At 34.9% G+C, this 13527-nt stretch overlaps 1 protein-coding gene across 21 annotated transcripts in view; it reads right to left on the bottom strand.

Moving 5' to 3' along the window:
- Positions 1–13527, bottom strand: part of SOX5 (SRY-box transcription factor 5) — a 1021816-nt gene that overhangs the window by 220828 nt on the left and 787461 nt on the right. For all 21 annotated transcript variants that reach the window (XM_058743357.1, XM_058743360.1, XM_058743362.1 and 18 more), the window contains one exon: positions 3395–3481. In XM_058743357.1, coding sequence (XP_058599340.1) covers positions 3395–3481 — 87 coding nt within the window. The remainder of the gene's footprint in view (positions 1–3394; positions 3482–13527) is intronic.

The raw sequence follows: 13527 nt of genomic DNA, 5'->3' as shown, positions 1-13527 counted from the left end.
CTCACCACTGTTACTCTGTGCTTCTGCTACAGATAACAACAACAACAAAAACCATAAGCTGACCAGCCATACTATATCAATGACTGGAGAAGAAATAAGTCATTTTTTCAGGCAGCTAATCAATTTATATACATACATTGTTAGCCAAGTTTTTTGTTTTTTGTTTTTTTTTTTTTTTTTTGTCAAACTGTTTTGGTCTGCAAAACTGGATCTAGTGTCCTTGTTGTATGTTTTTTAGAGGATTGTTTCTAATGTAACTTTAAAACCTAATCACTTCACATTTCCAAAGTACCAGACCATAAAAATGGAATAAATTCTAACAGGCAAAATAACCTAACATGAAAAATAATTTTATGCTCTTAGAAGTGGGTGACCTTTACTAACCCGCATTGTTTCTTGAAGAATGATATTGACTTTAAGTGGGTATGACAACTATTTATTGATAGCTAAAATATCCAAACCAAATGCTATTTATTTCTCTTATTTTTAGAAGTTTATCATTTTAACTTTTTAAATAGTAATAGCAAGAAACACTTCTTTGAACTTTGCCAAGCTGTAATATTAATCTTTGTCCAAATGCTCTGAAAGAATTCACGTGCAGCAACTTGAAGGTTAGCATTTAGGAACGGAGCTCTGTCCTCATCTGGCTATAATTTTAGATATTCAAGAATGGGCGCACATGTGCATGCAGACACACATACACACACTCATTTACTCACACATTTTCTGCAACTATTAAAAGTTAAATGGGGTGCCTGGGGGTCTCAGTCAGTTAAACATCCAATTTTAGCTCAGGTCATGATCTCGTGGTTTGTAGGATGGAGCCCCACATTGGGCTCTGTGCTGACAGCTCAGAGCTCAGAGCCTGCTTCAGATTTTGCATCTCCCTCTCTCACTGCCCCTCTCCTGTTCATGGTCTGTCTGTCTCTCTCTCTCTCAAAAACAAACATTAGGGGCGCCTGGGTGGCTCAGTCGGTTAAGCGGCAGACTTCGGCTCCGGTCATGATCTCGCAGTCCGTGAGTTCGAGCCCCGCGTCGGGCTCTGTGCTGACAGCTCAGAGCCTGGAGCCTGTTTCAGATACTGTGTCTCCCTCTCTCTGACCCTCCCCCGCTCATGCTTTGTCTCTCTCTGTCTCAAAAATAAATAAACGTTAAAAAAAATTAATAAAAAAAAACCCAAACATTAAAATTTTTTACAAAGTTAAATCAAAACTGACCAGTGTAAACAGAGGAGAAAAGTTTCAATCCACAAGACTTGGTAAATACTGTAAAGGCTGTAAATGTCCTAACATATGCAAGAGTCTATCAAATATATTATTCAAAATTATCATTCATAAATCATCTAATAATTGAATATGTGCATATTTCAGATTTAAAAAAGCTCACCCTTATTTTTCCCTATCCCAACCCAAAACAGTGTGCACGTACATGAGACTTATACCTTTATTTGCTTCATTAAAAAAAAAAAATGCTGCAAACAGCAAAGCCATTGTTCTCCCATAACTTCTGAGGTGGCATGAAAACCACATTCCTGGGCATGGCATAATCAGAGTGTCTGACCCCCCAAACACCATTAAGTTAAATTCATTTACCCCCAGAGGGCTATACACTATTGTATCCTTTCCACTTTCTAGCCACCTACGAACAATGGATAGTAATTGCAACTGTCACGGGCAGTCAGTAGGAAAAGTAAGCCAGCGCTATTTTTCCCAGTTTTCTGCCAAACCTATCCAAGCACCTAATAACCATGCCCCCCAACAGAAGAAAGGTCTACAGTTGCTTTTAAAATGCATTGGAAAACAGCTTTTTGAACAGAACACAGGACAATAACCAAACTTATGCTCTGAATGCGAAGCTTTAAAAAACTCAAAATTAAAGACGGAAACTTCTTTTGACTGAACCGCAGCTTCCTGAACCAAGCCCACAGGCAAGCCTGGAAGAATAGCTGAGCTGCTTTTCTCTAAGCTTATCATCACTGCTGTGGCTGCTTTTAAGTTCGACTTGTGAAGAAAACTAGGGAGGGAAAAATGTTTGTCCTCCAATGGAATGAGATCACAAGGCTTGGAACAGGCGGTCTTCTCTGCTATATGCTCAGTTATCACCTCGGTCAGAGGAGAATAAAGAACCTTGGGAGAACACATTCTACGTCTCAGGTGTAAATGGGTTAAAAGCCAACATAATAATATAAAGGATCTGTGGCCTAGGAAAAGAAATTCCTCTGTTCTGTTTAAACTCTGTCTTCAAGCTCTTTAAGGCATATTAATTTCTATCTGTTTGAATTTGATTCCATGATAGATTTTGGTTACTGATTTTGTTGATTAGCACTCATTCATTCTCTCACCACCAAGTCATACTTGATCATAACCTGAATATATTTAAACTTCAAATACAATAGATAAGAAGTGAAACACTCAGTCAAACATTTTCTGGAAGTTTCAAAATGCTGAGATGCTAGTGTCCTGCCTTTCCGCAGGATGCTGCGAGGTCATAGAGCCATAAGAAAGACAATTGCCTTTTTCATTGGGAGAACACGTGCGCATACATACATATGCAAAAAAGTTATTTATACACATATTTCTACATGTATATTAATATAAATCTGGTGATATTTAAATATATATTCAGCTTCTACAAAAAACCATATAGTGTAATATACAACTAAATATTTTAATATTGATGAATAAGTATTTTTTTCTCAAGATTAATCCTTTAGAACTCAGAATCAAGTGTGCTACTGGCAACAGACAGAAAACCATAGATTGCCTACCATGCTCTGAGAAAACACACTTTGAAATTAACTGAAATGATCATTTAACTATTTTTATATGGGAAATTAAGTCCTTTCCCACTGCTATTAGTAAAAGTTTATTAAGATATGAATATTCAGTATCATCTGAGGTTCGTCTAGACTTTTTCTTAGTTGTGTTCAATGTCTGATTCAAATAAAAACAAACAAAAAATGTTGCTCTTGTTAGTACAATACAACCTTTTATTAAGCTTTCTCCATTCACCATGTCTGGTTTTAAATGTAAATTATGTACCTTCACACTTCTAACAGTAGAATGTATACACTCATCGCATCATATGCAGTTTTTAACCCTGATATAAATACATTCCCACTGACAAGGTGAATCATTTAATTTTTTTTTAATGATGAAAACCAAAGCCTTTTGAAGATACAGGGGTTTAGTCTGTTAAAATAGCATTCCATTTATCAATAAAGCACAAAGAGAAAGTCAGAGTCCTGACACGTCCACGTTCAACCTAGGGAAAAGAAACACCAAAGACAGAATGCATGAGGCAGAAGAGGGAGCAGCACTTTTCACTGTTAATGTTTCTAAACATAAACTTCATTTCAGTACATTTTGGATCAAAATAATTGTCAATATGTTACCTTTTATTTCACCAAAGTTCCCTGATCCCATTGCAAGAAGTTTGTCTTTCCAGTCCTTTGAGAGTAGCTTTTCGATACTGGGGGTTTCTAAGGAAAGGAAAAAAAAAATGTAAGCAAATCAACATGACTGTCTTTACAATGCAGCTCATTAAAAGTCTATCTGCTAAAAATAAGGCCATCCCTATCTGGGCCCCAGTTCATAATGACTTCATCAACAAACTGATAACAGGGGGGGAAAAAAAGAATGTGTTTTGTCACCTGCTGTTTCAAAATCATTAGCTTTTTCCTCTTGCGGAACAAAGCCCTACTAATTCTTTATGACAATGGGTACATATAAACCTGCAGTTCATTGTTTTTCAATTTGGTGAACAAATTCCTGCTATAATAGATGCTTGTCAATTTCAGGGTGTTAGTCTGCAGTCAAAAAATAATTATGTTGATAAAATGCAGGGGGAAAAAAGGCAAAGAATTAGCTCTTAAATCTGCTACATGTAATTATATCCCTCTGTGTGTTTACAATTACATCCACTTTATAATATGTGTTTAACATCGTATGGTGGTAAGCACACTGTGGAAAGATTTGCCAGTACCATGAACATTAAAAAAAAAAAAAAAAGTTCGTACAAAAGAAGCTTTACAAAGATTGCAAAATCTACCAAAGTGAGTAATGCTTACAATGGAAACCTATTATTTGCTTATTTCAGATTTGTATCACATTCTTTGAAAATGCCCACTGTTGAGACAGGGCACATATATTTTAAAGAGCAAGGTTATGCTTTAGTCCGTTTTTTTGTTTCTATATATCACATGGTTTTTGACCTCTTCTTTTGTGTTGAATTTTAATGTATAAGTAAACATAAATGCTAATAAAACTCCCAAACATTAAACTCAATTCCAAACAATGTAATTGTATATTCTTGTCAGCATTTAGATGGGTACACAATTACAATGGCTTTCAATCCCACGATTAGCACTGCATTCAGTTAGAAAATGGAGTGTACTAAAAGATAAGTGTCCCAGTATGCTCCATCTAAATAACAATACCCACACTTATTATCTAGATCTAAGACATACACTGCCATTCTCCACATTGGTGTTTATGTGTATTTGTGCTTGTTCAGACATTTGTTTACCCCCTACTAGGAGCATAAAGGGAGTACATGTTAACTTATCAAAGGGACCGTCTGGCCTAGAGACCATAAGATTATTAGAAACTGGTTCATTTTCCCCACAGTAAAATGCATTTTAAGGCATCATCATCATCTTTGGCTAATGCTATCTACTTTTCTCAGGTCCCCATCTTACAGCCATTGATTGTCAGAGTCACAAGGCCTGTGTGGAGTTTTCAACAAAGTGGAAGTGAAATTTCCTTGGAAAAACTGACAATATTGAATGCATTTATTTATTTATTTATTTATTTATTTATTTGCTTTTCTCAGATGTCAAAAGCTTATGGAAAATAAAATAGTGAAAAGCTCTGAGTGATTCACTGTTTTACATAGCCTATCGTCTATACATATGGTGAGAAATAGATATATGAAAAAATATACATAGACACACACATAAACACACCTACCACAACTACTGTGTACACATTTGTTATGGAATTTACTATGGAATGTGCAAAATGCATTTCTTCCTTTGTAACAAAATATCTCCATTTCTTACATTTAAGGAAGAAAGATCCTATAAAATTTACTTTTACTTTTTCTTAAAATATCCCTATTTCTGTACCATATTGTTTTGAAAATGATAATGACAATTCTGAGTAATAAAGTGGATTAAATCTCTACTGTAATCAATATTTCTATTCATTGAGGCCTTCAAAGTAACTTTAAAATACTTCTGCAAGGATTTCCAATGTTTCTACATTCCCAGTAAACACTTCATGAGTGAAATCATTTTTTAAACCTTATCAGAGTAGGTCAGACAAACACCAGTTTCTTTTTTTCCAGCACTCCACAAAAATTCTTGAGTAGCATGTAAACAGGGCACAGCCAATACGGTATTTGCAATAGAGTACTGTCAGTCATTAAAAGCTAACAAACCTTTGCAAAGCAGGAATGCAGCAATAGAAATCCATTGTGCACTAACAATAGGCCCCTGAACCTCCCGGCACCAAAAGCAGACCATTTTACTTTTAAGGCTATTGTCTGCAAAGTCCATGACAAAGCTTTTCCCCTGCAGCTAGACAAAATATTCACTGTAGTGTGCTCAGAAAGAAACAGAAGTCTTCTGTCTAAGTTGCAGAGTTAAAGTAACAGCCGCCAGATTTCTGAAACCTGCAGAACATTCCTAGCCTCTTCATTAACTTACATAAAGATATAAGGCTCCTATACAGAGCCACTTTTTTTTCAAGTACCTTACTTTAAATGTACACTACAGAAAAATGAATAACTTCTTTAAGACCAAGTAATTTGAAAGATGTAAAATCAGAACATATCTAACTCAGAGTTTTCATGCCTGTGGATGAATAAAGTCACTAATATTTGCAATCTGGATGAGGCATATACTTTAAATTCAGATTTAATAAACATTTATTGAGCAGCCTATGTGCCAGGAACTATGTTAGATGCTTTTACCTGTCTGCATTCTCTCATTTAATCATAGCTGATACCTGAAGACTCAGATTATTATATCCATCATACAGGTTAAAAAAAAAAGCAAAAAGAAGAAAAGGACTTGTCTGAGGTTTCACGAAATGTAATAGGCAGAGTTGTTTTGAAGCAAGGTGTGTGTGTGTGTGTGTGTGTGTGTGTGTGCGCGCGCGTGTGCGCGTGCATGTGTGTGTGTGTGCGCGCGCGCGCGCAGGCGCGTGCGCCTTGCCTACAAATTCCTGACTCTTTTGTCAACAATGAAATGATAATGATAGCTACTATTTTGAGGGATAAGTGCTAAGCGGTGTACCAGGTCCTTTACATGTGGTATCTCAAACTTCTCATAATAATCTTCTGAATTAGATATTTCCCTAAGCTTTGGTTTCTTAAGTGGTAAACAATGCACCAATATCTAATTCAGAAGATTATTATGAGAAGTTGCCCATATGGAGCTAAGTTCAACTTACTGGATCTCAAAGTCAGGGGGACCAAAAGCATATCATTTCACCCACTTCACTTCTTTATCTAAACTACTATGAAATAAAGAGCTTTAAGCAAGTCCACATCAAGTATTCCTCCAACTGCTACTGTTCTAATTTGTCTCCATTGGTAGTTCATGAAGAAGCGGTAAGAAATGATTTCACAATGGATGGTAACAATGATGGTTAATGATGATGTCACAATGGTAATAAATGAATACAAAGGATGCACAGGTACCAATGGATGAATTTCCCTGAAAATGGTAAAGAATCCATAGGATACACATGACTAGAACTGTAAGATGCCAAATGGCAAAATCCCAATATTTATAATACACCTGTTCATTAAATGTGTGAATGTGATTAAAGTGAAATTTGACACAATTATGTAAGTGCTGCTTCAGTATTTACGGACTAAAAAAGATAGTAGCTATCTACTAAATATTCAATTTTCTAACGTAAGATGTTATTTTTATAAGTACATGTGGAATTGCATCTTATACTATGAGTATGTATAGTATGTTTGAGGACATAGTTATTTCCCAAAGTTCAAATACTGGATTTTCCATTATTTTCACATTAAGATATGCCGTAGCTTTCCTTCAAGCACCTGTAACAATTCTCCTGAGAGTTGCTTTGCTCAAACATTAAAGTATCACAATTGCTGTCAAAAATAAAAACTAGTGTTTCCTATATTAAAATAAGTAGAAGAGATAATAGTAGTTCTTATTATTTGCATAGCATTTCAGTTTATATAATGCTGTCAGATACCACAATGTTGTCAATGGTATGCATTATTATTATATCCATTTTGCAGATGAGAAAACTAAGGCTCAGAAAGATGCTTTTCCCAGCAGCACCTAGGCAGAAAGTAGAACAGATGGAATACAAAACCAGAGCCTCTTAATTCAGGGATCTGTTTCTTTGGGGGAAAGATAAATATGTGCATATCTTAAAATAAAACAGAATAAATGGTAAGAAACAAGTGATAAGATAAATTACAGGGAAATGACAGATATCCTTATCAGTCAATCCATTAATATCAAGATGACTCTGATTGGATTACTTTTGTCTCTTTGTGCCATTAGGACCCTTTTGATGTTTGCTTGATTTTCCCTCCTCATCCTTGCCTCTTTTGCTCACATATGTTTCTTCACATCAATGCCTATGGCAATCCCTACCAGTGAATGGCCCCCCCAACTGTGCCAGCCATTGTTACAACAGCATCCTGCCTCTTTAGGGCCTGCTCATTCCCTATAACTCTCACTCCTTTTTCCCTTCAGTGCCAAACACTCTTAAGACTGACTCCCTCATCTGGAACAATGAGACCTAGAGACTCATGCCAACATATTGTAATTCTCCAACAAGCTGCCAGTGCCAAGAATTAAACCACATTCGCTCCAGTGCAGTAGCTTTACACACAAGCTCGGGTTTTTGCTTTGTGTTTATGTAGGTTTTTTCCCTTAATCTCCCTTGAGCTGCAGTGGCAGAGCTCATTGAAAAATCGAACAAGCAAAAAATATGTATGTGTAATATTTGACTTTTTAAACAAAGTCCCAAGAGTTAGGTCTTACCAAATCTACCATTGTTTATACTTTAATTTTGTAGCTTAAACTAAGCTGTGTTATTTCTGACTTGGGATAGGATGCACATTTAGGGATGGGAGTTGTCTTTGGAAGGAACAATGATATGGCTAAACTTCAAAATATACCAATACATCCTTCAAAGTCAAGAAGTAAGAGCATATGTAGATTATTCATGCCATAGAATCAGAATGTTAAACCTGGAAGGATCTTTATATATCATCTAGATAAGCATTTCATAAAAGTGATTTACTAAAACATATTGGACATAAAGATAACCCAAATTGTTTGGTTACTTAAAACTAAAACAAACAAAATAAGCATTTCATTGTCATGTAAATCTAATTAAAATTACACAAATTTACATTTCTTTTCTACAACATTTAGATCTTTTTATGTGTTAACAAGACTGTCAATCCTTAAATGAGCTATGGATTCTACAGCATTATTTAAATATTTGACCAAGGAAATTACTGTGGGGAGATAAACTGTTTTGCTCAATACAATTTGTGTCATAAGTGGTATAGACCAAATTCTTCATTTTACAAACTGAAATTGTAAATTAAGGTTAAAATATGCCTAATATCATAAATCTAATTAATGATACAGGTAGAACTTGAAGCCTAACTCCTAGTTCAGTATCCTTTTCAATATGCCACACACAGCAACATGTTCTTACAGTAGTCAACCTTTTCAAAATGTTAGTCCAGTTTTATTCACCTTATATAGTTTTGAACAATTATTATATGATAGCTGATCTGGGTGCCTAATCTCTTTTTTTTTTTTCATGTTTATTTATTTTTGAGAGAAAGAGCATGAGTGGGGAAGGAGCAGAGAGACAGGAAGACACAGAATCCAAAGCAGGCTCCAGGCTCTGAGCTGTCAGCACACAGCCCAACGAGGAGCTCAAATCCACAAACTATGAGATCATGACCTGAGCCGAAGTCGGATGCCCAACTGACTGAGCCACCCAGCTGCCCCTGGGTGCCTAATCTCTTAATTATGTTTCATTAATTCAACATTCTCCCATTGGAAGCTTTCACTTGATGGCCAACATAAAGTTGAAGAATAAACACAAGTTAGAACACTTGGCCAAATATATTTTCTTCAAAAAGCTAATTACAATTCAATGTACTGTTATTTAATTATTCAATTACTAATAATAAGATTATTTTCGAGGGGAATATTGGGCTGAATCTGGAAATCAACTATCTGTACGAGTTTAATTCATGTGGACAATATGCACTGGCCTAGACAATATTTGGGGGAAAATATTAAACTATGTTATGGAAGTAATGCAAAAACTTTTATATGTCTGAAAAGTTATTTGTCTATTGAAGACCACAAGCCCTTGCAAGATTCCCATTAGCCAAGCACTGTAGCTAGTCAGCCACTGAAAACGTCAAGTTCTTCTAGGAAACATTAAGAAATAATAAATACCACAACACACAAGAGAAACACATCTGAAATTCCAAAGCGTTAGAATTTCAATAAGCCTCATTTTTATATGTAATTATCCTAAAGTGAATTAAGCTCTACAAATACTTTACTTTTAGTGGTGCCAAAATACTTGTTTGTTTCCACTTGAAAGTTAATAAGAGCTTGTTAACAGAAAGAAAAAAAAATTGGCCTGCTGACTCAAGTTTTAAAATGTTTAATATGCAATCAGTTTTTGGACTATTGAAATGTTTAAATCAATACTTACAAGCTTAAATTTTCTCGTTGCACAAGTCGAAACTATTAACACACCTGCCCAATTATACTCAATCTTATACCACATTCTAGAAGAATATTTTTTTATCGCATGATTAAACATGCCATAATCAATATGATATAAATGCTACATATCGATAACCTTGGGTTTACTGCTCACAAGATGGCTCTATGTTTTCTAGGCAAAAAGAAAAAAAAATCCATTTAAAAGAGAAACTTATGGAGCTATACTGGTGTATCTACTCTATCACTCAGAAAGTAAGTATATTTTCATGCAACACTTTGTTTTGTCCTTGTTTTGAATATTAGATGTCAGCAAAAATAACATGCAATTTGAGGGTAGCATTTCAAGAAATAGTTGCAAAGAGGTATTTCTCACAAGCAAAATCTCACTTATGTTGGGCTATTAGGTATTAAAAAAAAAAAAAAAGAACAACTAATGTCAAATGACATGATTCCATCACTTACTAGTTTTGTGACCTTTGGCAAGTAGTTTAACCTCACTATGTTCTAATGGACTCACCTATAAACAGTAATAGTAACTGCACTTACTTACCACATATGATTGTCAAAAGAATTAAAGGAGATAATTTATGTAAAGCTCATAAAACACTGCCGAGCACACAGTAACACTTAAAAATGTTGACTAACATTACAGCTGCCACTTAATATACAACTACCCAAAAGAATGACTTCAAAATCAAATGAAACATACATGCATATGCTTTATTTGCCCATCACCAAAATGAACCAGAATTTGAAAATCTCAGCAAGGATAATAGTACTATCTGTGCATTTTTTATGGCAATGACCCACAACCCTTAGTTTCTATTATCTACCCTTCCTATGCATTTTTCAAACGGTCCAAGCCAATAAGGATGATATAGAAAAAGGTGTAGTATCATGAGAAGGAAAAGGACAGTTGTCACTTGCCGTAGGTTAATGTAAGAATTGTCCCAAAGCAGCACAGATACACAAAAATACTCAACTAATCTTTGCCTGATTGTTTTTTTTTGACAGTTGTCTTCATAACTTTCCATGGGCTCCATTACATCCTCAACAATAGCTAAAGCTTTTAAGCCAGTGCTGTTGACAAGTGAAAGGGGACAACAAATAGCTGTGTAGTGCTCTTTTCCCAGGGTCACTCAACCAGCGTAATAGTTATTATTTTTATTTATTAGCACTGTAGCCCTGTCCTCTATCATGGCTAAGTTACCCCAACCCCCCTGACAGCAAAAGCATTTTAACTTTTAATAAAAATGAGAGAGTACAGCACTCCTGTGTAAGGCTCTTTCAGCAAAGTGCACAGCTAATGAATACTGTCCATTTGTATCCAAATAATTTATGATGTCAGCAAAGTGTGGGTGGGGAAAGGAAAATTAAGTTCTAGTCATTAGTTACAATCAGAGGGGAGAGCAGGAAGAAGCAAAGGAGTTACTAAAGCAAGAAGGGTAGAATAGAAACACAAAAGTAATTTGAGAAAAGAAAATTGGGAAGAAGGTGTTCATGATGTATCAATAACAGTCAACTTAAAAAGGTAAGGCATTTCTCATAAAAAAATTATCATGACTGTTTTTATTCATCATATAACCAACTTGCTCAGACACCAGTTACAAGAAAACCATTATTCTCCATGCATTTTATATAAAATACTATTTTCTCAACTGTGCATATGTGAAATAGAGGAAGAAAGTAAAATAGAAGACAAGCTGTATGAACTAAATCATGGCAAAAGGTATATGAGAATCAGGCATAATTAAATACAAGCCTTTTTAAAAAATATTTTTTATTATCATTTTTTTTTTGAGAGAGAGAGAATGTGAGCAGGGGAGAGGCAGAGAGAGGGAGACAACAGAATCTGAAACAGGCTTCAGGCTCTGAGCTGTCAGCACAGAGCCCAACATGGGGCTCAAACCCATGAACGATGAGATCCTGACCTGAGCTAAAGTCAGATGCTCAACCAACTGAGCCACCCAGGCACCCCATTAAATCCAAGTCTTAATTTCACAAGACAAATTTACAAACAGGAGTTTAAGACAGCTTAAACATATCACAGCTTAGCAAAGATAAGAATGCATAGCTGTAAGCAAATTATATATACCTCCTGATATATTTAAGAAGAAAATTACCTAAAGATGTATTTGAATTATAAATGAAGCAATCATCCTACTATAGAAGAGTATGTCTTCACATAATTATCCATTTAATTAGATATCTAAGACCATGATGAAAATGAAAATTAATGATGATATTTGTACAATTTTGTTGTTGTTGTTGTTTAAAATTGTGAAAGTAGGTGGTAGGGATGGTAAGGGAGATACAAAAAGCATAGAAATAGAAAACCACTTAAAGTATATTAGAATAAGAATTCCAGTACTTTTAAAAATATGACAGAATGTTTTACCACTGGAAGTGAGAATTAAAGCACATACAGCCTGATGCTAAACCACTACACATCCTGAATCTTCTCTATCACAACATATGTGAAAATAAATCGCAATTTCAGCTTGCCAGATGCCTGAAAAGATATGAACAATAAAAACTGACATGATTCATATGATAAATCAGAGATTGTGATACGCAGGTAGATGCACAGTTGAGGTGAAAAGCTACTTACAATTCAAATTATGCCTTTATGTTCTGACACATAGCATCAGTTTTTAAAATTAAGAAAAATATCCTCTGATTTGCTTAAAATCATATATCTAAATTTGCACATATCCTTCTCAACCAGAGTCGTCCATCTGCCTTAACAACTTGTTATATTTGGTCTCCCATAACCTTTCATGGATTTTGGATCATGTCATTTTTGGAGTAACTTTAGATGAGAAAATACAATACTTGTATTTGCAAAATGGCATTTAATGTTCACCAGCTTAGACACCATCTAATCAACAACGAAAGCTTCGGTTTCATGTGTTAGCTGTGTTACGCTGTGACCCCTGCAAAATGCAGAAGAGTTAAGAAAAAAAATCAACCTGTAAGAATTCTCTTTAAGAAGCATTTGCATTTAAGGAAGAACAAGTGAAAAAAAAAAGATATAAAGGAAGCAAATAAAAATTTTTAAAAAGTCTAGATAAATTGAAAAAGTGAAAAAGCATAGTTCATTTTTACTTGTCCTGTATCACCAGAGACTTAAACCATTCTCAGTGTTAAAGTCAGTAGGTATAAAATTGGGCATGTAGTATCTATTAGTATAGTCACTTAATTTATTAATTGAATGAATGCACAAAATGATTATCTTTGCTTTTAGTGGCATAATGTACTATCAGAGAGCTATCAGACTACTTTAAAAAATTGGATACTGCCATTTTCATTATTTTGCAGAATTCACACACGTACATGCACACAGATTAGGAAGCCTTATACTTTATCCATTTATTCATTTATTTACTTAACAATCACCTATTAAGTTGCTACTGTGGCACCATGACAGGCACTAAGATGTGGCCTCTGCACCTCAAGAAACTCAATCTTCTGAGAAAGATGTATAGACTATCAATGACCAGACACTAAACCTTTGATTGAAAATCGCTACAGTGTCACAGAATTGCTCTTCTATTGTTTCATTTATTGAAGTAAAAACAAAGAGAACATGCCTCATTTTAAATATTATATTAATGAACAGTTAATCAATGTGTCAGTAGACTTTTTTTCTAAGTGCTATTATGGTAATATTACCCTAAAGAGTTCTAAAATAGTCTATTGTTGGGGCGCCTGGGTGGCTCAGAAAGTTACATGTCTGACTTTTGATTTTGGTT

This window comes from Neofelis nebulosa, chromosome 8 (assembly GCF_028018385.1).
Source record: "Neofelis nebulosa isolate mNeoNeb1 chromosome 8, mNeoNeb1.pri, whole genome shotgun sequence".
In the NCBI taxonomy this organism is placed as follows: Eukaryota; Metazoa; Chordata; class Mammalia; order Carnivora; family Felidae; genus Neofelis; species Neofelis nebulosa.
Note: the sequence above shows the minus strand (reverse complement) of the source record. Positions and strands in the feature narration are given on the sequence as shown.